Source organism: Lynx rufus, unplaced genomic scaffold (assembly GCF_022079265.1).
Source record: "Lynx rufus isolate CCGP_SWC_20201006 ecotype Redwood Valley unplaced genomic scaffold, mLynRuf1.p SCAF_3, whole genome shotgun sequence".
Classification (NCBI taxonomy): domain Eukaryota; kingdom Metazoa; phylum Chordata; class Mammalia; order Carnivora; family Felidae; genus Lynx; species Lynx rufus.
The window spans coordinates 75,866,466-75,890,904 of NW_025814845.1; the positions used below are offsets into that span (position 1 = coordinate 75,866,466).

Here is a 24,439-nt window from a genome sequence, read left to right on the forward strand (position 1 = left end):
AGAATTAAGTTCTCAAGAAACAAATCACAGCCAACTTAACACATTTTCAATAAATTGTGGGAAATGTTAATTTTAACAAGTCATAAAAGCAAGGCTTTTAAGGTACCATTGAATTTAATGAGGTTAATGATTATCAAATTTTTAGATTCATAATAGTTGAAGGAATTGAATCAAAGGATATTGTTTTAAAGCACGAGGACTTGAATGAGGACTTCTATAGCTTGCTACCTAAATTTGTGGGTATCATGAGGTCGAGAGGTATGGCTCACTTATACCTTAACCAGGAAATGGACCAAATGTAGTAGAAAAAAGAACAAGAAACTTAATATGGTTATGTGCAGTCTAGATGAAATAATTTTGCTCTTCTGGGAGAGAATCTGTGATAGGGGATGGATAAGGTTAGCAAAAACAAATATAAAAATATTAGGGATTTTAGAAGAATATAAACCCTATAAAAGTTAGTCATGTCATATGGTTCTTAAAATTATAAAGCAAGCAATAGTTTGATTCTACACTTGTAAAATCTCACCATCTCACCTGTCATATCATATTTAATCCTTGGGATTAATGTTTGACAATTATGTAGGTAATCCCAAGAAAGTCAATTGAAAAATCCTGGGACAATTAAGCTGTCTAGATATGAGGCAGATATGAGTGATTGATTTCACCTGATAATATGGACTTTTCCTTAACTTAAATCTACAGCTGTGTCTTCTTCTTTCCCAAACATTCTCACTTAGTCTCAGGCTTTAGTGATCCCAGCTAATTGTTTATTACATACACATATAATAAATAAATCCAGCAAGTGTTTGTGAAGTACTTATTGTGTGCCACTCCCTATTATAGATGCTTGGTTTATAACAGAGGCAAGGTTCTGTCATGGACTTACAGTCTAATGGAGCAGACATGCAATAAAAAAGCAAATAAACAATAAAGTTTTATGTTATGATGTTATTCTATAAAGAAATAATATAGGACAATATGACGAGTATAATGATGGAAAGAGAGGAGTGAAGTCATTACACACTAGTTAGGGAAAAAGAAGGCATTTGAGTTGAAACATGAATGACCTGAAGGCGTTAGCCATGCAAATATGGAGAAGATAGGCTCTGTAGGCAGAGGGAATAGCAAGTGCAAAGGCCCTGAGACAGGATTCAGCATGGTGTGTTTAAGGAACTGAAAGAGACCCACTGTGACTAGGGCATTTTGTTTGTTTTGTTTTGTTTTAATGTTAATTTTGAGACACACACACACACACACACACACAGAGCACAAGCGGGGGAGGGACAGAGAGAAAGAGAGACACAGAATCTGAAGCAGGCTCCAGTCTCTGAGTTGTCAGCACAGAGCCCAACACGGGCTCAAACTCACAAACAGTGAGATCGTGACCTGAGCCAAAGTCGGAAGCCCAACCAACTGAGCCACCCAGGCGCCCCGGGGCATTGTTAATAAAGGAGAGAGAGATGAGAGATTGAGTGAAGTAGTCAGAAACCAGATCATTTTTTGCCTTGTAAGTTGTGTTAAGGGATTTAGATTCTTATCCCAGTTAATCAGAAAGCCCAATATAGGATTTTAATCATAAAGAGATCACTCTGAATACTATGTAAAATTGATTGTGAGGGAGAAATAATGAACATAGCAGACTAGGTATGTGAATTCCCTTAGTTCAGGCAAGAGATGATAGGAGCTTAGGCCAAGGAGGTATTAATGGAGAGTGAGAGAGTTGGATGGGTGTATATTTTAGAGGAAGTGCTGACAAGAGTGTAGAAATACTGAGGGGCAGGGGTTGATGGATAGAGAAATGCTGCTAAGATTGTGTGAATTTGGTAAAGATTAATTTAGTTGGTAAGAGTCCATGGTAAATGTCAGTTCAGTATAGTAAAGAAACTAATAGACTCAAGATGTAGAGGAGGAAGTTACAAAACAAAGAGGTGCTTAAAATCCAGATTTTAGGTGTATTATTCTTTTTGATGAAAAATAGAGGCTATGAACTCTGGAGTGCATGGCTGAGATATTCCAGGCCTAAGATTTAGCCTTAGAAGAATTATCAATGAAGTGAAGAAGCCAAAGAATTTAGCCGTCAGGTTCTTCAGTGATTCAACGTGACAGCACTAAAGTCAAGAAAGATTGTTGGGATGAGGTAAAGAGGAAGACAGTGAGTCGGGCTTCTAGGAATAGCCAGTAAAACAGTACTAAAGACAGGCAAGTGTGTACGATTGAGGTACAGAAGACAGGAGAAGAGAAGGAGTGGTCAGCTGGGTTTCATACCAAGACTAAGTAAAATGAGGAATGTACTCAAAAAGACAAAACTGTACGATTCTACCTATATGAGGTATTAAAGAAGATTCACAGAACACAAAGTAGAGTGGTGGTCGCCAGGGGGTTGGGGGGGTGGGGAGAGGAGTTGTTCAATGGCTATAGTTTAAGATTTGCAAGATAAAAATGTTCTAAAGGTCTATTTCACAATGAATATACTTACGACTAATGAACTGCATGTACGCTTAAAAATGGTTAAGAAGGGGGGCGCCTGGGTGGCGCAGTCGGTTAAGCGTCCAACTTCAGCCAGGTCACGATCTCGCGGTCCGTGAGTTCGAGCCCCGCGTCAGGCTCTGGGCTGATGGCTCAGAGCCTGGAGCCTGTTTCCGATTCTGTGTCTCCCTCTCTCTCTGCCCCTCCCCCGTTCATGCTCTGTCTCTCTCTGTCCCAAAAATAAATAAACGTTGAAAAAAAAATTTAAAAAAAAAATGGTTAAGAAGGTAGTTTTATGTTGTGTTTTTTACCACAATAAAAAGAAAACGAGGAACACAAACTGTCAACTGAATTTAGCCACAGAGAGATCATTAGTTACCTTGACAAAAAAATGGTTTTATAAAGCTTGGAGGATGAGGCCCACTTGAGGTGGTTAAAGAGTGACAGGCAGGTGAGGAAATGGAGACAGAGTTGCTGGAGTGAAACTATCATTCAGCTTGACTTTTAATAGGAATAGGAAAATGGAAGGGAAAGGTAGTTTTGTTGTTCATGTGTTTTATTATTATTTTTTTAGGAGAAATTATTTTAAAATTGGGCTTTTGGTTTTTTGTTTCCTTTGCAAAAAGGCGATTTTATTAAAGTACAGGGACAGGATCCGTGGGCAGAAAGAGTTGCACTGGGATTGATACTACAGTGTTTTGTTTTTGTTATTGTGTTTAATTAATGTTTATTTGTTTTTGAGAGAGAGAGAGACACACACACACAGAGCACAAGCAGGTAAGGGGCAGAGAGAGAGGGAGACACAGAATCTGAAACAGGCTCCAGCCCAGAGCCTGACACGGGGCTCAAACTCACGAACCACGAGATCATGACCTAAGCTGAAGTCAGGCTCTTACTGAGCCACCCAGGCGCCCCTGTACTATCGTGGTTTTGAATGGGGACTCAAAGCATGCAGTGGAGAGGGAGATGGAAAATGCAAAGGAAATAGATCAATTGAAGCCCCTGAGAAAAAGGGAGGAGGTGGAATACACAGCATAAGGATCTTGCTTTTGGGTAGTTGTCAGGACTGGGGCAAAGAAAGAGAGGTCCATTCCCTGGTCCTGCAGAATGGTTAATTAGTAAGATGAGCAGCCTCACACCTGGACAAATTGTTAGCATGGGTCCCCATTAGAAAGCATAGAAAGAGACAATGTCGAAACTATGCAAAGAAAGACACAATTGATGAGAAAGATAATGCACAAATGGCTCTTTGTTCAGTTTTCCTAAGAAAAGCAGACTAAAAGGCTGCAAGCCCAACTCGTCAGACATACCTGGGAAGGATTTAAGTCTTCATACCTCTCTCTGGTAAGAAATGAAAACTCAAGTAACAGACAAAGCAGGAAGTTTGGCTGCTGCAGAGGTGACATGAATTAGAGCTTCCTCCAGATCCTAAAAGGAATAAATATTAGGGGATGGCAGAATTAGAGTAGATACTGATGTCTGTTCCACATTAAATGAGGTAGTTCAAGATTTTCTTAAGTCTAGTAGTTTTAGAGGTTGGCTAAGCAAAGAAATAGGTGTGTGTAACTCATGGGAAACCTGCCAAGTGCATTTGTTTGGCAACTTGGAAATCTGGCTTTAGAAGATATTTCATGAATTATGTGAAGTTTATTCTCAATTGGCACTCATTTTTCCAATCAGCACATTTCATGGAGGTATTGGAAGACCGAACTCCACCTTATCCCTTTTCTTACCTGTCCTCATTAATATAGTCATATGTAGACATTGATAATTCTTTATGTTTTCTCTTTTTCTTCTAGACTACTGATAGTTCTTTATGTTGTAAAGGGCATTTTTAAAGATACTTTTAGAGGTCTAGTAATTTCTTGTAAAGGGCATTTTTAAAGATACTTTCAGAGGTCTAGTAATTTCTTAGATGATGTGACCCTTCTTGCTTAGGCAGTATTATAGTACCTGTTTAACCTGATTGCTGTATAGTCTTTAGAAGGTACAAGTATTTTCTAAGAAATATATGTATATTGTAAGTGACTTCTGTATTTGAAAACAGTAAGTTTCATTCATGCATTTATTCAACAAATATTTATTGTTTACATTGTGGTAAGCACTTCACTTATACCAGTAAACATAATGGTCCCTAACCTCAGGGAGCTTCTAATTTAATGAGGGAATCCAGATTTAAACAAATAACCCCACAGACTATATGATTTCATTAGTAACAAGTTCTGTGAAGAAAAAGTACAGGGTATTTTGAAAGCATAGGACCTGGGCAACCTAAGGTGATTTGGGGAATTATTGAGACCTCCCTGAGAAGGCGACATTTAAACTGAGGCCAGAAGCACGCTTAGGAATTAGCCCAGTGAAGGTATGGTAGAGAGGTAGGTATACAAAGTGAGTGGTAGCAGACTGTGCAGAGGCCTAGAGGTGGGGAGAAACTTGGCCTTTCTCAGGAAGAGAGGAAAAAGCAGTTGGATTGGAGCAGGGCAGAAAGGAAGAGCTCTTACTGAAGAATAGGGAGCCCAAAACCACAGGTGTCTTTAGAGCAGTGCTGCTCAGCGACAGACAGGGTCAGATTTGTGTTGTTAAAAGTTTACTCTGGTAGCTGTGTAGAGATGTTATCTCTAGGACAGGGGTCAGCAAACTGTTTTTGTAAAGATCCAGATAGATAGTAAATATGTTAGGTTTTGTGAGCCACCTGGCCTGTCACAGCTGCTAACCTGTGTGTGTAGTGTAAAAGCAGCCCTAGACATATGTAAATGAGAGAACCTGGCTGCTTTCCATAAAGCTTTATTTAAAGCTCATTAAAACTATCTGAGAGCTGAAGTTTGAATTTCATGTAATTTTCATGTATCATGGAATGTTATTATTCTTTTCAGTTTTTTGAAATGTTCTTAATGTTCATGATTTTGAGAGAGACAGAGTGCTAGTGGGGAGGGGCAGAGAGAGAGGGAGACACAGAATCTGAAGCAGGCTCCAGGCTCTGAGCTGTCAGCACAGAGACCCACGTGGGTCTCAAACACGTGAACTGTGAGATCATGCATGACCTGAGCCGAAGTTGGATGCTTAACTGACTGAGCCACCCAGGCGCTCCTTCTTTTCATTAAAATAAGAAAAACCATTTAGGGGCTCCTGGGTGGCTCAGGTAGTTGAGCATTTTGATTTTGGCTCAGGTCATGATCTCACAGTTCAGGAGTTTAGCCCCACATCGGGCTCTGTGCTGACAGTGCGGAGCCTGCTTGGGATTTTTTTCTCTCTGCCTCTCCCCGACTCGTGTGCTCTCTCTCTTTCTCAAAATAAATAATAAATTTTAAAAAAATTATAAAAAGCATTTTAAAATATGAAAACCACTCTTAATTTATTTGGTCTGATAGTCATGGTTTGCTGACCCCTGGTATAGGATTTACAGTTCTTATTGTTTAACATTTCTACTCCTGTCTCTTAAATGATACTTAAATTCTACCGTGACATTTTTCATTAGTTATCTACCTTGTTTTTCAACACTCTGGTAAAGGTATGACCAATGCTAAATAAAAAGTGGGAATATAACTTCTCTCCCTTTCTATTTCTGTCTTAGTGTTCCATTTTCTATTCTGAAAATCCATGTAACACGACTGCCCTATTTTTTTATTCACAGGCTCTTTTTTTTTTTTAAACAATGGGAAATTTTGTATTTCTCCTATTTATTTTTTCTTCCCAAAGTGTTACACATTGTGCTTTCTTCTTTCAAGTCTCACACTGAATTTTTCATTTTTTTTTTTTTAACCTGGTGATAGTTCTAAAATTTAATTCTGGCATTCAGAAGAAAAAATGGTATGGACAGGAGAAAAACAAAGTAAAAAATAAAGCAACACAATTGCATGCAAGCATTTGTTGTGTGACTGGATAAAATACTTTGTTTCCATGGAGATAAACATCTGTGTAATTCCAGATCTGGAAGCACAGCATTCTGACTTGATAGGATGTTTTTAGTTGCTTTCTTGCAGTGCCCTGCTCAGACAGCCACCCCACAAGATGCTGGAAAGAATTATGTAGTGGAAATAGTACAGACAGACCTGGTTCAAATTCCACCTGACCCTTACTAGGTATATGATATTGGGCAACTGAATTAATTTTGTGGAGCCTAACTTCCCTGAAGCATGCAAAGTACGTAGTCTTTTGTACTTTGTATTGGATACCTACATAGTACATAATACACAGTGTTGGGACTAGGTGTGTGGGAATTCCCATCCACCTTTCTCCCACACGGAGATAGCCATGTTAAAAAAAATGGGGGATGAGGACAGCCTCTGTTTGGTGATGGTGAGGGTGTTGGTTTTGGTTTTAACTTTTTGCAGATATGAAGTTAAAGAACAAAAGCTGGAGTTTTTCCCAAATGGAACCAGTGTACTTAAAAGGTGGATAGATGATAAGTGTCTGTACTTTTCCTTAATATTTCCTTTGCCTTGCTTATTTTGCTTCTGAAAACTTAGGTTTGACAGTTCTTGGGAAGACCTACCTAGGAGTGGACCTCCCCGACCTGCAGCACCTCAGGTTTTACATATTGGTAGCCAAGTAGCCACACTCTCCAAAGTGACTACATATACTAGGTAGAGTTTTTTTTCCTTTTTGGTATGTCTAAATTTTAATGCTGATGATGCAATTAAATACTAAAATGGACTAAAAGGGAACAAGTGATCGTAGATTACAGAACTGACATCATTAATATATAGACAAGAAAGCTTGGCGCTCAGCTGTGGAACACCACTTTACATTGATTTTATGTTTCTCTCTCTTTTTCTCTCTCTCTTTTGTTCAGATTCAAACATAAATATAGAGTTAGGGTCTATGCCTTCTATTTATTCGTTGTGATTTGGAAAGTCAGCTCCCTTGAGTTTGTTATAAGTCTACTGAATTAGAGCATCACTTCTAAAATAGGAGCACTAGAGATCTTATGTTCTAGGTGCCCACACGTATTCTAAAGATATTGAGGTTACTTGTAAGATTGTACAGGACTGCACTCATGCTAAGTCCTTTTATATGAATATTTATGATACAATGCCATGAAAGAAATTCATTACAGTTTCCTTTTCTTTTTTAAATAGACTTAAGTTTCTTATTATTCTCCATTACTTCCCCCCAATAGTAACCATTGCCTGAAAGATGCAGAGTAATCGAGAAATTCACAATTGAGGCATTTGGTAACTTGATTCATCCACATTGCATGACACTCATGTTACCCTACTCTGACACTAATAGCATCTTTCTTTTCTCTTTTCTCGCCCCATTCTTTCTTTTCTAGCCATTCACGACAGTTGCTAAAACAGCGCTACAGTTCAGTTAAATTATAGGCTTGGGAAAACATTATACTTAAACAACTCTGTATAATTTTTAAAAATGGCTTGCCACTGCTCTTTAATTTTCTTTCTAACAGTTTGTAAAGTTATAGCCAGTGGAACTAGGAATAATGGATTATCAAATCCTTCCGACAAGGAGAAAAGACAGTTTCAGACACCTGAGCTCTCATTTAAATTAACCTGAGTTGAGTTTGGCACATACTTGCTTTGTGTTGGAGGTGGCCACTGTCACCATTTGTGAAAAAAGTGATCATAGAATGGTGAGAATGTTTATTAATAACTTGCACGCATAAAGGAGGAGGAGAGACCATAGGTTTCACGCTGTGCATTTTAGATTTTCTTTTTACTTAATAAAAAAGAAATTCTCAATTTCAAGTTGATAACCAACTTGAAAAATATCACAGCCCTAATGGTGGAATGTTAATTCCTGTCCAGGTGTTTGACCTTTTCTAAAAGACCAAAGGAAAATATTATTATTTTAATCATAAGAGTTCTGGAAATAAAATTTTATACCAGCATTTTTGAGTCTTGACAGAGCTAACTGAAAATAGGAGTATAGAACATTAGGGAGAATGGTGTTTTAGTCATATTCACTTAAACTGTGCTGTTTATTTTACAGGGGTGCTTTTCTTCCCCAAAGAGGTTCATTCTCAATATTTTAAAGTTATTTCTTATTCCTTTTAATATGTATTGCTGCTTCTGAATAGGCAGCTGGTTGTACCTGCTTCTCTTGAAAGCACAGTCTCATTAAAATGTCAGGCTCTGGGTGTATATCATCTCTAAGGTGAAGCTCTTTACGTAGAGGCTTTTTAGAGAAATCGACATAACCTTCCTTTCTCTGCTTACAGAAATTCAAAACATCATGTTTAGATTTATTTTCTACTTAGATGCTGACAAATCAATCTTCACATGTGTGATGTATGATATTGATTTAACTTTAAATAGGATTAGAGTCAGAAGTTAAATACATTCAAAAGCATTTGTATCTCAAAAATCAGTTTTATGGAGGATTATATATCAAATTTTAATTTCCGTGAGAAATCATAGCAACAGTAAATAAATGACCTGACCTTCTGTTACACTTTTGTATTGTACCTTTATAATGTCTATTAACGTAGAATGTTTACTATCTTACCTTTATTATGCTACCTCTTCTCACTTTCCCTTTTTGTTCCTCTCCTCTTTTTTTCCCTTCCCTACCTATCAATTTAAGCAGCAACACAAGCAGTGTGGCAACAAGTTCTTTGGAAAGTTTTCGAAACTTTTCTACCTTCTCTTCTCCTGCTAGATACAGTGCTGCGGCTCTGAGCAGCGCAGCTGCTACTGTGTCTGCTGTTCTTGCTGCAAAAACCAGGTAGAGCTTTATGTGCAGGGTGTGTCTTGTGTGATTTCCAACACTTTTCACAGCCTTACAGGTCCCCTCAAAGAAGACATAGCCATTTGAAACAGTCACAGCTCTGTGTGAGACCTTGATTGTGTTGTGAACGTTTTACCCGGATCATAGACCTCTCCCACAGTGTTTCTTACTGGTTTTTCTTTTTTTAAGTTTATTTTTTTTATTTTGAGAGAGACAGAGACAGCACAAGTGGGGGGAGGGGCAGAGAGAGAGGGAGAGAGAATCCTAGGCAGGCTCTGCACTGTCAGCACGGAGCCCAAGGCAGGGCTTGAACCCATGAAACCGTGAGATCATGACCTGAGCCGAAACCAAGAGTTGGACGCTTAACTGACTGAGCCACACAGGCACCCCTGTTACTGGTTTTTCTTTAAATCACCTGTTCATCTCTTTCCATTACTGCCATTTGTCTAGGATACTTCTCAGTTGCATGTTGTGGGGTTTGTATAATTTTTGGTTTTTCATAATCTGAAACAGAATGAACTATCAGTAGATATTTTAAGTTTCTATTGGTATTCTCTTCTCCCACAAACTGATTGTATTTGAGGGTGATCTAAAGTCAAACTATTCTAACACCCCTCCTCCCCCAAAAAGAACAGTAACTTTTTATTTTTGTGAGATTCTGTTTTTACATAATGTCTAGTAGTCTTTATAGCTTTACATGCTTTCTAAAAGATTGTCTCAATCTAAACTTTGGTGAAAATCTAGTCATTTCCATATGAATGAGTCAAATAATAGAATACTCTTTGCCCTTCTTTTTATCCTCTTTCTACTGCTTTGTTTTTTCTGCCTGTCTGTAAAATGCTTCTGTCTGTAGCTCTTTCTGAAAATGTTTCCAATCATAGACTGTAAAAACTACTTTTTGCTATTGGTCCTGTGATTTTTCGTCTTAAACCTCTTTCTGAATGCTCACCAGGCTCTCCAATCCTGATAAATATCACACACTCCTGGATGCACTTAGCATCAGCCCTGTTTCCAAGCCTTTAGCTTTTTCGTACCTCCAGGCCTCCAGGAAGTCAACTGGCTCTATCCATGTTAAGGAAGCAAGGTACTGTGGCAGCGCATATCACAGTGGTGGTTTGCTGTGAAATATACTGCTTTCTCTCTAACACTTAACCACTATATTAATAAGCCAGATGAGAAAGTCCTAGAGCGGATTTGTGTTCAGTTTTAAATTAACTGTAAATTCAGTGCAATGCTTACTGCACAAGCGTGTTATTTTGTATGGTCATTAACTTTCCTTTTAACCCCTTGTGACATTTTTTAATAGCACATTTGATGTTGGTATGAAATTATTAGTAGTTTTGCAAGTATTTAAATTATAGTGGAACCCTTTTATTGCGTGCATGTAGCTATACTAGAATAATCAAATGTTTAGTGAGATATACCTTTATACCTTTTGCAGAAATGAAAAAGAATAATAAAACAATTCATTTTGATTGGCTACTACGTATAGTACTTAATACGAAGTTTTTACTGGGGCAAACAACAATCTCACCATATCTGGGAAATTCTGAAACACAAAATTAATTTTTTTACTAAACTTAACCATGATGCCAAAAATTATTAGGCATAATATAAAAAATAAAAATATCCCAAGTGTTCACTAAAGGTGTAATCTTAATGAAATAACTGTATAAAATCATTTCTGATGGAACATAAAATTCATGATGGGGTATACAACTATGACTATAATTAGTAAAAACCTGATATGATTAGGGCCATCCACTGATTATGTGTTTAGGGCCTATCCACTGCTATGGAGGTTTCCAATATACTTAATTATATGACTTTTTAGGAGGATGTTTAAATAGAGGGAGAGAGATCATTGTCCATTTTTCTCTAAGGAAAAAAAACCTCCCCAAATAATTTTATATTTGTGGAATTGTGAGTGTTAATTGAGCAGAAATCTTTCATCATCAGAGCTAACTCTGTCTGTACAGAGACAGGCTACTGACCACACTGAGAATAAAAAGTCCCTTAGAGAACTTAATGGAATGTTCTAGATATTCTCTCCAGAAAAGTACCTATTGCATTTTTAAAAAACTAAGTGACCAGTGATATGTTTTGATTGATATCAAGTGGAGATGGGATGGGGAAAACGGAAATAAGATGGAGAAAAATACTAGTTATGAGACAATATTCCCTTCATTAGTGCCATGCTCAGTCAGCCCTTATCTTTATATTCCAGTAAGTTATTTTGCACCCACTATTTAATATAAAAGAATAACATTAAAATTCTTGCAAACCTTGCCTGATGAGAGAATTTTAATGTTTTTTTCATTTACCATTGCAAAAACAAGGACAGTTTTATAACATTTTCATACATAGCTTTTACATGCAGTCTGTCTTTAAGTAGAGATAGATTACTCTGAAATAAGTGAATCCTAGATAGTTTTCCCTTCAAGTAAAACATTTTGTTGTTTAAATAAACTTCTTGTTTAAAAAGCAAAAAAGATGTGCATGCAGTAATGGGCTGACTGACACTATCCATGCAATAGGCACAAACTAAACATATTTCGGTATTTGGGAAGGGAAATGATTTTCAACAAGATAAGTGAGTTGGCATTCTACAAAGCAGGAACATTTGGTTCTCTGAGGAGACCTTAGTGAACTCAAGTGAGAAAAAAAAGCAGTTGGGACAGTCACATGTCTTATCTCTTATTTTTCCTTTTCTAAGAGAATAATCTCTAAAATTATAATAAAGTATAGTATACCACCAAACTTGTTTCTTTCTATTGTAGTATATTCAGCATTTTGAATTTTGATACAAAAAAGTCTTAAGGTAAAAAATTTTGTTTAGGAAAAAATTTCTTGCAAACACAATTCAGGAAGGAAGGAGGCTCATGGCTTCTCTCTTTGTCTAGGTCCTTTTTTAGAGTTTTGACAGAAGAATGCTTATAATGATGATGATCCTTCCAGAAATATTCCTTTCCTACTACTTCAGAGTCTACTAGTATATTAATTTTTTGGTAACACGTTAGCCAAAAACTGTTTAGTTTAAACATTGATAATTAAACCTGTGATGTATGGTTGGGTTTTTTAAAAAAATTAAATATATAATTAGAATAAAATTTACCTCAGGAGTATTTTTTGAACAGTTTTTCCGTTGAAAATAAACAAAATTTCCAACTGTTGTCAATCTGCAGCCGAAATTTATTTGTTGTAATAGTTAAACAAATGTGGGAAAGGAATGTAAACTCAAAATAAATCAGGTTCCAGACACTGAAAGTTCACTTTTCTTCCTTTTTCTTTTTTCTCAACAGGTCAGTTTTGTAAGGAAACCTTTGCTCTGTTAGTGTATTTTTCTGTGTTGAGTTTTTGTAACATGAAACAAAAACTTTGGTATTCTTGAGATGGAAGTCATTTCCATTTAATATTTCAGTGCTTATTTATTTGACAGACTAGTAAAAATGACTATATTTGATCCTTAGTTTCTGTGGAATTAGCTAAAGGTATTTATGGATTTATTCTGGTTTGCTTATTAGAATCCTTTAGAAGGCATTTTAATTTTGTTTAGAATATAGGTATATCTTCAACAACTTAAATTTATAAAAAATATATGTCATAATTTCAGAAATAAGATACTAATCTAATCATGCCACTGTATTAATAAATTAGCCATTAATTCAAAATATTTTTCTGTTAGTGATTATTATAACATTTTGTTCCCAAATATAAAATAATATAGCCAGTGGCTTTATTAACTCTTTAATCTTCAGTACAACGATACCTATTGTTTATGTATTTTCTTTAAGTAGTAGCTAATGCTAAAAATTAGGAAAAAAGAAGTTAGCTTTTTTACGGGCCTAAGCATTATTTATTCAGATATATGATTGTCTCAATAAAACCTAATATTCTTTCATTACTACATTAAATTTTTTAAGTAGAGATCTATTTCCCCTGGGAATGCTGAGCTCTGCTGACGGTCCTGAATTTAAACGTAAATGGAACAGCTTTCTTTCTTATAATTTAGAACTTTTTAAAACATTTATTTATTTATTTTTGAGAGAGAGTGAGAGTGAGCAGGGGAGGGACAGAGAGAGGGAGAGAGAGAGAATCTCAAGCAGCCTCTGAACTGTCAGCACAGAGCCTGGAACTCATGAACCATCAGATCATGACCTAAGCCAAAATCATGAGTTGGATGCTTAACTGACTAAGCCACCCAGGTGCCCCTAGAATTTTATAAGGTCTGTCTTTATAATTTCCTGCTCACACTTTGTATCTAAAGAGTATTGTTTAAGATTTAAACATCTTAGGGGCACGTGGGTGGCTCAGTCGGTTGAGCCTCCGACTTTGGCTCAGGTCATTATTTCAACGGTTCGTGATTTTGAGCACCGCGTTGGACTCTGCTGACAGCGCGTAGCCTGGAGCCTGCCTCAGATTCTGTGTTTCCCTCTCTCTGCCCCTCCCCCACTCAATTCTGTCTCTCAAAAATAAACATTAAAAATTTTTTTTAAAAAATAAGCAAAGAAAAAATCAAAGAAGGTGATGGCTCTGTTACACTTGAATTTGAGAGAACAATAATAGGGAATGATATTTCAAGAAAGTTAAACTAGCGCTAGTATGATTTTCCAAAACTGTTTAGTGTCAGAGGCACCCCAGGACCATCCCCAGATTTGATGATTCACTAGAGGACTTACAGAACTGGGTATATAGTTGTACTTATGACTAAGATTTATTATGGTACAAGAATACAAAGCAAAATCAGCAAGGGGAAAGGGTACATGGGATCAAGTCTAGAAGAAAAGACACTCAAGTTTCCAAAAGTTCTTTCTCAGTGAGGTCACACAGGATGTGTTCCTTCCTGTAGCAGTGAGCTGTGACAAAACGTGCAAAATGTTGTTTACTGGAAAAGCTCATTAGAAACTGAGTATGTAAGACAAACTTTTTTTTTTTTTAACTTTTTTTTTGATGTTTATTTTTGAGAGAGGAAGACAGGGAGAGACAGAGTGTGGGCAAGCAGGGCAGGGGCAGAGAGAGAGACACACAGAATCTGAAGCAGGCTCCAGGCTCTGAGCCATCAGCACAGACCCCAACTTGGGTCTGGAACCCATGAACCATAAGATCATGACCTGAAGTCAGATCTGAGCTGAAGTCAGACGCTCAACTGACTGAGCCACCCAGGCGCCCAAGACAAACTTTTTATTGGGGCTCCTTATTTTGTCACCCTGTGCCTAGTTTATACTGTAAGTCCAGACTCTCAGAAGGAAAGCAGGTGTTCAGCATAAACCATGTTGTTTATACAGTTTAGGCACAGTGAGCTACTCTTATCTTTTAGAAAAAAAGTTTTATATGGTCGTAGGAACCTGTTTACCGGCCAAGTTCTCAAATGCCAGTTAGAGGCCAACCTTACAAGTGGCCTTCCTAAGACTAGGCAGTTTCAGGTCTGCTTTGTTAATTTTCATCCCAGATTCGAGAGCATTGGAAAAATTAGGTATTCTTTTTTTTTTTTTCTAAGTTTACTCATTTATTTTGAGAGAAAAGGAGAGAGAGAGAGATTGAGGAAGAGAGAGAGAGAGAGAAAGGGGCAGAGAGAAAGAGGGAGAGAGGATCCCAAGCAGGCTATAGGGCTCGATCTCATGAACCTTGTGATCTTGACCTGAGCTGAAATGAAGAGTTGGATGCTCAATCGACTGAAGTCACCCACACCACCCCAGGTGCCCAGGAGCCCCTAGAATGGTAGTAGAGTGGTCATGATTGAATTTGAAATTTCTTTTCACTGAAATAATCTCAACCGAAGCAGTATAATTAAGGGCACTTATTTCACTGGCCATTAATTAGTATCCTATCTGTATTGATCTATTCCTCCAGCTGTTTGTTTCAATTATGGAAGGACTTGAGTTTCTGTGCATGGAATTATTTAAGCAACCAGTACCTTGATTTTTGTTCAGAAGTTAGTATAATGTATTCTTATTGTTGTTACAATAATTATTATTGTGATACTTCACTTGAGAGGAACTGCTATAGTATTATATCATTCCAAAGTACATATTTTATAATTTGAGCTACTTAAAATGATTTTTTTTTGAAATGACAATCTGTAACTATAAATAACAAATGACAGGGTAATAAAAAGCCATATGGTCTTCTAACTCAAACTGGAACCAGCACAGATGAGGCCTCCTGTTAAGCAAGTAAATAACTTTGAGTGAGGACAGTGGCGGTTTTGTCTTGTTTATCTGTGTTATGAACATACAACATTGTATGTTCTATTAAGCAGGGGATGTTATCTCTTGTTTACCACTCTGTGGCCAGTGCTGAGCACAATGTCTGGCATGTAATAGGTGCTTAAATGTTTATTCAATGAATGAATAAGTGAGTATGTGAGTGAAAAGAGTGACTGTTAAGATGTCAAGAAAACTTAGTTCATAAAATTCCAGAAGAATGTGAGAAGGAGGGGGAAGAGATATCTATGCCATTTCATAGAGATTATCAGGGATTCTTTACTAATTAATTGTTTTAATCCAGATGACTCTTCTGAAATGTTGAAATAAGAATAGGAAGAGAGAAATAGCTTCTTTTTCGAAGGGATTGGGTGTAACAATGTTTTAATAGCCTAATTTCTCCTGGTAGACCTTTTAAAGAGAATTTGCAAAGTAGTGAACAAATGTAATCTGACTCCTTTCCTCCTTTCTTGTTTTGTTTTGTTTGTTTCAAAGAAAGATGGTCCCTCAGTCACGGTTTTCTTTTTTAAAATATCCATTAATATTTTTATTTTCCTTAGAGATTTAATAGATTGAGAAAAGAAAGGCTCATTGCTAAGTCAGACTGCTATCACTTCACCAAAGCGTTTCCTTGTTTCCTTTCTAGCAACACCCAGGAGACTCCTCAGCAATTGGTCCCATCAGTAGCTTCAGCTCGGAGCATGCCTGAGAGACAGGAGAGCCCAGCGGCCACTAGACCAGGGGTGGCTGGTCTCACAACTGCTGCTGCCTTCAAACCTCCAGGATCCACCAACGTTATCAAATCTCCAAGCTGGCAACAGCCAAACCAAGCAGGTGGGCCAAAGAAATCTCTTGCTTTTTGTTTTTCTTAAGTGTAATTATGAAAATATCTTCTAGGACATATGATAGAATTCACTGGCGAAACCCATTCTTGACCATCTCAGCTTTAAAAAGGACTGCATAGAATAGCTATAGCTAGTTTCCTCTGAGGTGTCTCATAAATGTTCTGTGTGTGTGTTTGATAGAATTGCCATTTGCTACTCATAATTATAGCAATTTCTTTGTTTCCCAGATTACTCAAGACACATATGTGAATTGTAAACTTGGGGTCTTACTAACGAACTGTATTGATGGAAGTTTAGCCTTGGAAATACAGCATTTTAGTTTTGATGATATATACAAAATAACAACAGAAGCATTTATTGTCATCAACCACTGAAGAAGGAATCTTTGCCTTCTTGTCCTCTGAAGATTTATGAGGCAGAATTGCAAGAAGGTTACAGTACCAAAAAGAGCACATATTTTATTTTAATTCTATTTAATTTTAATTAATTTAAGTATAGTTGACATATAATGTTATGTATTTTCAGCTGTACCACATAGTGTTTTGACAGTCTATACATTATGCTGTACTCACCACAATAAATGTAGTTACCGTTTGTCACCATATAACATATTATTGACCATAGATACCCTATGCTGTACTTTTTATCCCTGTGACTTATTTTATAACTGGAAATTTGTACTTGTTAGTCCCTTTCACCTATTTCACCCAGCCCCTCAGTGCCCTTACCCTCTGGCAACCACCATTTAGTTCTCTGTATTTATGATTCTGTTTGTTTATTTATCTGTTTATTCATTTTTTTTTTAATTCCACACATAAGTGAAATCCTATGGTATTTGTCTTTCTCTGACTTATTTTACTTAGCATAAAACCCTCCAGGTCCATCCATGTTGTTACCAAAAGGCAGGATCTCATTCTTTTTTATGGCTGAGTTCTATTATATATATATACACACCACGTCTTTTTTATCCGTTCATCTGTTGATGGACACCTGGGCTGCTTTCACATGTTGGTTATTATAAATAATGCTACAGTAAACAAAGGGATTGCATATATTTTTTTGAAATAATATTTCTGTTTTCTTTGGGTAAATACCCAGTAGTGGAATTACTAGATCATATGATATTTCTATTTTTAGGTTTTTGAGGAATGTCCATACTCTTTTCCACCGTGGTTGAACCAAATTGCATTCCCACCAGTAGTGCACAAGAGTTCCCTATTCTCCATATCCTTGCCAACACTTGTTATGTCTTGTCTTTTTGATTTTAGCCATTCTGACAGGTGGAAGGTGAGATGTCATTGTGGTTTTGATTTGCATTTGCCTGGTGATTAGTGATGTTGAGCATCTTTTCATGTGTCTCTTGGCATCCGTATGTCTTCTTAGAAAAATTTTTATTGAAGTCCTCTGCCCATTTTTTATCGGATTATTTGTTTTTTGGTGTTGACTTGTTTAAATTCTTTATATATCTTAGATATTAACACCTTATTAGATAGATCATTTGCAAATATCCTCTCCCATTCAGTAGGTTGCCTTTTCATTTTATTAATGATTTCCTTCCTTGATTTTGGTGTAGTCCCAATAGTTTATTTTGGCTTGTGTTTTCCTTGCCAGAGAAGATGTAACTAGAAAAATGTTGTGAAGCCTGATGTCAAAGAGATTACTGCCTGTGTTTTTTAAGGAGTTTTAGGGTTTCGGATCTCACAGATCTTTTTCTTTTTTTTTAATTTTTTTTTTTAACATTTTTTTTTATTTTTTGAGAGACAGAGCCTGAGCAGGGGGAGGGGCAGAGAGAGAGAGAGGGAAACAGAATCTGAAGCAGACTCCAGGCTCTAAGCTGTCAGCACAGAGTCTAACATGGAGCTCAAATCCATGAACCGTGAAATCATGACCTGAGCTGAAGTCAGATGCTTAACCTACTGAGACACCCAGGTGCCCCACAGGTCTCACAGATCTTTAATCTGTTTTGAGTTATTTTTCTGTATGGTATAAGAAAGTGGTCCCCTTTCATTCTTCTGCATTTAATTGTCCAGTTTTCCCAGGAATATTTATTGAAGAGATTAAACTATCTTTCCCCCTATTGTGTGTTCTTGCCTTCGTTGTTGTAGATTAATTGATCATATAAGCATGGGTTTAATTCTGGGATCTGTATCTATTATTCCATTGATCTGTGTGTCTGTGTTTTTGCCAGCCAGTACCATAGTGTTTTGACTACTATAGCTTTGTGGTATACTTTAAAACCTGGGGCTATGGGGCACGTGGATGGCTCAATCAGTTAAGCCATTGACTCTTGATTTCAGCTCAGGTCATGATCTCATGGTTCATGGGATCGAGCCCCACATTGGTCTCTGCACTGACAGTTCAGAGCCTGCTTGGGATTCTCTCTTTCCCTCTCTCTTTGCCCCTCCCCTGCTCTTAAAAATAAATAAATAAACTTAAAAAAATTGGGACTGTGATACCTACAGCTTTGCTCCTTTTTCTCAACATTGCTTTGTCTATTCAGGGTCTTCTCTTTTTCTATACAAATTTTAGAATTATTTGGTCTAGTTTTGTGAAAAATACTATTTGGATTTTGATAGGGATTGTATTGAATCTGTAGATTGTTTGAGTAGTATGGATATTTTTAACAATAGTAACTCTCCCAGTTCATGAATATAGAATACCTTCCCATTTGTTTGTATAATCGTCAGTTTCTTTCATCAGCGTTTATAGTTTTCAGAGTTCACAGTTCTTTTACCTTCTTGGTTAAGTTTATTTCTAGGTATTTTATTATTTTTGGTGCAGTTGCAAATGGGATTATTTTCTTTATTTCTCTTTCTGGAAGTTCATTAATGTATAGAAGTGCAACAGATTTTTGTGCATTAATTTTGTATCCTGCAACTTTACTAAATTTTTTTATTAGTTCTAAGAGTTCTTTGGTGGAGTTTTTAGGCTTTTCTGTACATACTATCATGTCATCTGCAAATAGTGACAGTTTTACTTCCTCCTTCCCAATTAGGATGCCTTTTATCTCTTTTTCTTGTCTGATTGCTGTGACTAGGACTATGATATGTACTATGTAGAATCAAAATGGGGAGAGTGGACATTCTTGTCTTGTTCTTGATCTTCGAGGAAAAGCTGTTTTTCACCATTGAATATGATGTTAGCATTGGGTTTGTCATAAACAGCCTTTATTATGTGAAGGTATATTCCCTATAATTCTACTTTGTGGAGAGTTTTTATCATGAACAGATGTTGAACTTTGTCAAATATTTTTTTCTCTATCTAATGAGATGATCATGTGGTTTTTATCCCTCATTTTGTTATAGAGAGAGAACATTCGAATAATAAGAGGGAACAACCTGGGCTTTATCTGGAAACCTGAATTTTCAATCACTTCTACCAATAGCTTTAAGTAAAGTCACTTAACTTCTTTGACCCTCTGTTTTCTGATCTGTAAAATCAAGGCAGACTAAATAATCCCCTGTTTCTCCTAAAATGAATAAAAGTGATAGTTACAGGACTAAAGGACTCCTCTTAACAAGAAGATGGGATCATATACTTAAGTGCCTCTAGTTCCAAACCCTCAGCCTTCGTCTCTTCTCACTCTTTACACTCCCTGGATGATCTGTCATCCAGATTCCTTTTACAACCTAGCCACTGATAATTTAGGGTCCTCTCAGTCCTGAGCTCCATATCCTCAGATTTGTTGACCTACTTGCTGTTTCCATGTGGCACCTTAAATGCAGCATGTCGGGAAATATTATTACCTAACCCTGGGAATGGTACATCCACTAGTCACCAAAGCTCCAGTGTAATCTTGAGACCTCCCACCTCTTACCCCCACGTTTTCACAGTAACTAACACCTAATGATTTTACTTCTTAGTATTTCTCAAGTTTCTTCTCTCCTCTCTGTGGTGAGAGCCATTGCCTTGGTCTGAGCTTTTGTCATTGCAAACAGCTTGTAAGTAGTTTCCCTGTCTTCTTCTCACCCCATCCGTCTGTCCTCCATACTGCAGCAGATACCTTTGTAGAACTCTGGTTTGCCCATGTTCCTCTCCTGTTGCAGATGCTTTACTGTGTTTCTCCATCCCTTAACTTACCACGGAAGTCCACTTTCACTTTGGCTCCTGCTAACTTCTCAGTGTCGTCTCCCACTGCTTCAAATTTGTAATCTGTGCCGTAGCCTTACTAAAGCATCTCAAGTTACTGACACATGCCATGCTACCTTGCCTTAGAATGCCCTAGTCCTTCTTTAGAGAATGTGCTTTTTACCTAGACTGCTACTGAATTCTAGCCTTTCCTCGTCAGTGTTGGGAAAAGTATTGATTGAATATATACAAGGGTCTGCTTTTAAATATATATATGTATATTTTAAGAATTGCTTTAGTGATTGATCATTTATTATTATTTAAGACTCATTTTACAGTTGTAAGAGTGATTTTTTAGTTAATTTAGGAATTCTGTCTTTTGATTTGTAATTTTCCAGTGTTTAAACATATCAGACACTAACTTTGTTTATTATTAATAAATTATCTTTAGACAAATACTAATTATATTAAAATTTATTTCATAGTGTCATTTTGAATGGTTTTGAATTATTATGTGTTACTAATTTTGCAAGGATAAGCTAAAATTTTTTGTCAGAGGGGAAACAACAAATAGGCCATTGCATATGGTCTGGGCTATTTTAAAGAAATGACTGTCTTCTTACTTTCAAAAACTTAAAATATTCAGTCTGATATCATTAGCTTCTGAAATTTCTAGACTGTTAACTGATTTAGCAAGACCTCTTCTCTTGGGGGAAAATGCTGACATCTCAACCCCATAGTTTGTTGTTGTTGTTTTTTAATTTTTTAATGTCTTTTTTTTTTTTTTAATTTTTGAAAGAGCACAAGTGGGGGTGGAGGTGGGCAGAGAGAGAGAGAAAGAGGATTCGAAGCGGGCTCTGCACTGACAGGCTGACAGCAGCCAGCCCGATGTGGGGCTTGAACTACAGAACCGCGAGATCATGACCTGAGCCAAAGTCAGATGCTCAACCGACTGAGCCACCGAGGCGCCTCCAGCCCATACATTTTTATTTATTTACCACTTACTTGAAGTTTATCTATGACTGGATATTTGCTGCAATTATTTTGTATGTGCATTAGAATATAGAGAGTAATTTTAAGAAAAATCTCTTTGGTGTAGTAATTGGAAGGGAACAGGAGAATGTTTCCTAAAAGTGAGGGAAAAACTATATGAGGTAGAAACTAACATTAACTTTGTGCACTGCAGAGGGCAGAAAATATATGTACTGCTTTTGGAAATTCAGAAACTGTGGTTAAAATAACCACTCTCTTAAAGTGAAAAGAAAAAGTCCCAATTGAGGTGGAACTCCTGGAGAATACACTACAGCAAAATTACCACAAGAGGGCAACAGAATCCTGTCTTCTCTGAGTGTAATTTGCAGTTAATCAAAGCAGTCAAATAACACAACTATAATCATGATTCATATGGTTAGTATTTAAAATACTGTACTTCTTACGAAAATACAAGTGAATTTAATTTGAGCAAAACTATAGCAGTATAAAATACTACACATTATATAACGTTAGAAAGCATTAATATTATAATAAGAAAACACGTTTTGCCATTGTGAATCATAGTTGAATTATATCGTGATGCTTAGCTCAAATTAGAAAATATTTGCAGAACTCTTGCTGTTTATCTTGCTCTAGGTGCTGCAAAGTGGCATTTAATGTGTACTATGCAATGTAAAAGTTACTTATTTTACACTATTTTGTAAAAATTGTAAAACAAATGTAAAATGCCCAGCCATGCACATTGTTGTATTCCACTCTACCTAATAGTATACCATGAAAAACAGAACAAAAACACCTCAGCATCTATTCTTACTCTTTGATAAGTTTAAGAGCTTTCTAATGCAAATGAAAAGGTTATTTGATTTACAAGGGGAGAGCTGTCTCATTGGGGGTTCTCATGTTCTTCACGGTTCACCTGTGAAAACTACATTGTGAAAACTACACATTGTGTAGTTTCACATTGTGAAAACTACAATGAAGGGGAGGCAAAAGCTGGAGAGGCCAGTTGCTGGCAGGTGGACTCAGAATAAAGCATTGGTTTCTCTCACACAGAACTTCAGGCTTCTTTCTCTTGATAGTTTATAGCTGTGCTCTAATGTGGGGGATAAAGATTCCCCCCCCAACATCATTCAAATAGTGACTCTTATCAATGATGTCGTTTTAGCATAATTCCTAAAGTTGTGTGAGAAGGATGAGATAAAAATTACTAAATTGCAGTCTATAACTGGCATGGTTGATCATGAAATCGGTTTAATGGATCATAGCCAGTATTTTCATTAAAAAATTAAATAAAATAGGGGTGCCTGGGTGGCTCAGTCAGTTGAGCATCCAGACTCTTGATTTTGGCTCGGGTGGTGATCCCAGGGTTGTGGGATCAAGCCCCGCTTTCCAGCTCTGCGCTGAGTGTGGTCTGCCTGAGATTCTCTTTCCCTCTACCCTTCTCCCTGGCTTGTGTGCATGTGCACACACACTCACTCTCTCTCTCAAAAATAATTTAAAATAAATGAAATAAAATAGAAGATATAAGAATATTTTAATATATTAAGTATTTTACGTAGTAAGGGTAGGTATCATGTTAGGAAAATGTGGTTTTAGTTTATACATGCATGGAAGTAAGTATACAAACATGTATTTTGGGTCACAGTGTTTCTTACTATGTTTTAGTAGTCAAAACACTTGGAAGCCATTTATTTAAATAAGTATTAGACATACTTCTGTATATCAGATGAGTAATGTAGTTTGGAAATGATAGCCCTCCCCAAACTGCATTGAAAGGGCTGATTGAATTTTTAACACCTACTAGTGTGTTCTGAATCTGTCATAGGGTTCCATTACTTCCCCTGAAGTTCTGACTTTGAATCTTAGATCCTTTCATTTGTGTTGTTATATAGCTTGTGTTACCCAAGAACTTAGTAATGCTGTACCAGTTGATAAAGAGTAACTAGGTATATTTGTAACAGCATTATAGTTTGATCGGATCATCTTCTTTTTCTCAGGCATGTATTTTAACATACACCACCACACATATACAGACTTGTCCGTGACTGGCGAAGACCTGACTATTTTAGGATGCAGGGTGTTCAGGAGTTCATAGTTTGCATGAAAGTGTTAAGACACAAAAGAAGTAAGAATCCAAGCTTGAGTTTTATGTAAGCTAGCAAATACTGCTTCCTACTTGCCCTGTGCCTTTAATACTTTCATAATTCAGATGTAGTAGTCCCTTTGGAAATATTAACTTGATCTAGGAAGATACATAAAAGGTGACATTCTTCTTGTTGGTTTTCAGAATTGGGGATTTATACTTTTTTAAACTTACATTTTAATTCACTATATTTGTATGTCTAATAGATTTTGTAATGCTTGAAATCTTCACATTGAATATAATTAATAAGTGGTTAGATAGGTATTTTCAAGCCTTCATAAATTTTATGGTTTAACTTACAAATATGTTCCCGTGTTTATGTAGGTGATCTAATTTGCTGTGTAATGTTTTCCCTAGACTCTCTGTAGGTTATGGATTCCATATTGGGTAAGTTTAGTTCATTTGATGCAAATATAAAATACTACTATCTTACCAAATATAGTCAGATATTCTTCACAAATCCAGTCTTAAAGTCATGAGGAGCCATTAGATTTTGGAAGCACATCAGTTTTCTAACTTTAGTTTAATTATATACAAAATGAGAATGTCTAATTCATTAAGATTAGGGCTGTTGTTCCTCGAACCCACTTTGCTGACAGGTAGTGGCTCTGAAAAATAAGAATGCCTCCCCTGTGGGGCATGAAATTCAGAAGGCCAGGGGTGTTCCCTAAATGGAGCATTTGAGCCTTCAGTTTCTTTATCTGTTAAAATAAGAGGCTAAAAGAGTCCCCCATAACGTTGTTATGTACGTATACATACATACACAAACGATATAACACATATTGAAGTTTGTGGTACATAGACGGGTACTCAAGAAAGATTAAGTTTTTACCCCTCTCTTCCTGGTAGTGACAGCATTAATAACTTACACTGTTACCATCTAGCAGAACAGTTCTGCTTCTGTGACTTCTCTGCTTGAAAATGTTTTGGGCTCCCTGCTTCCCACACATTAAATGTTTGGCTTCTTAACAGAGCTTATGGTCCCTTTATTGCCTTGTGACAACCTTCTTCTCCAGCCTATTTTGTAATAC

At 36.7% G+C, this 24,439-nt stretch overlaps 1 protein-coding gene across 2 annotated transcripts in view; it reads left to right on the plus strand.

The window, feature by feature from the left end:
• PDLIM5 (PDZ and LIM domain 5) overlaps positions 1–24,439 on the plus strand; it is a 222,589-nt gene that overhangs the window by 152,570 nt on the left and 45,580 nt on the right. For both annotated transcript variants that reach the window (XM_047090985.1, XM_047090986.1), the window contains one exon: positions 16,006–16,193. In XM_047090985.1, the coding sequence (XP_046946941.1) occupies positions 16,006–16,193 (188 nt within the window). The remainder of the gene's footprint in view (positions 1–16,005; positions 16,194–24,439) is intronic.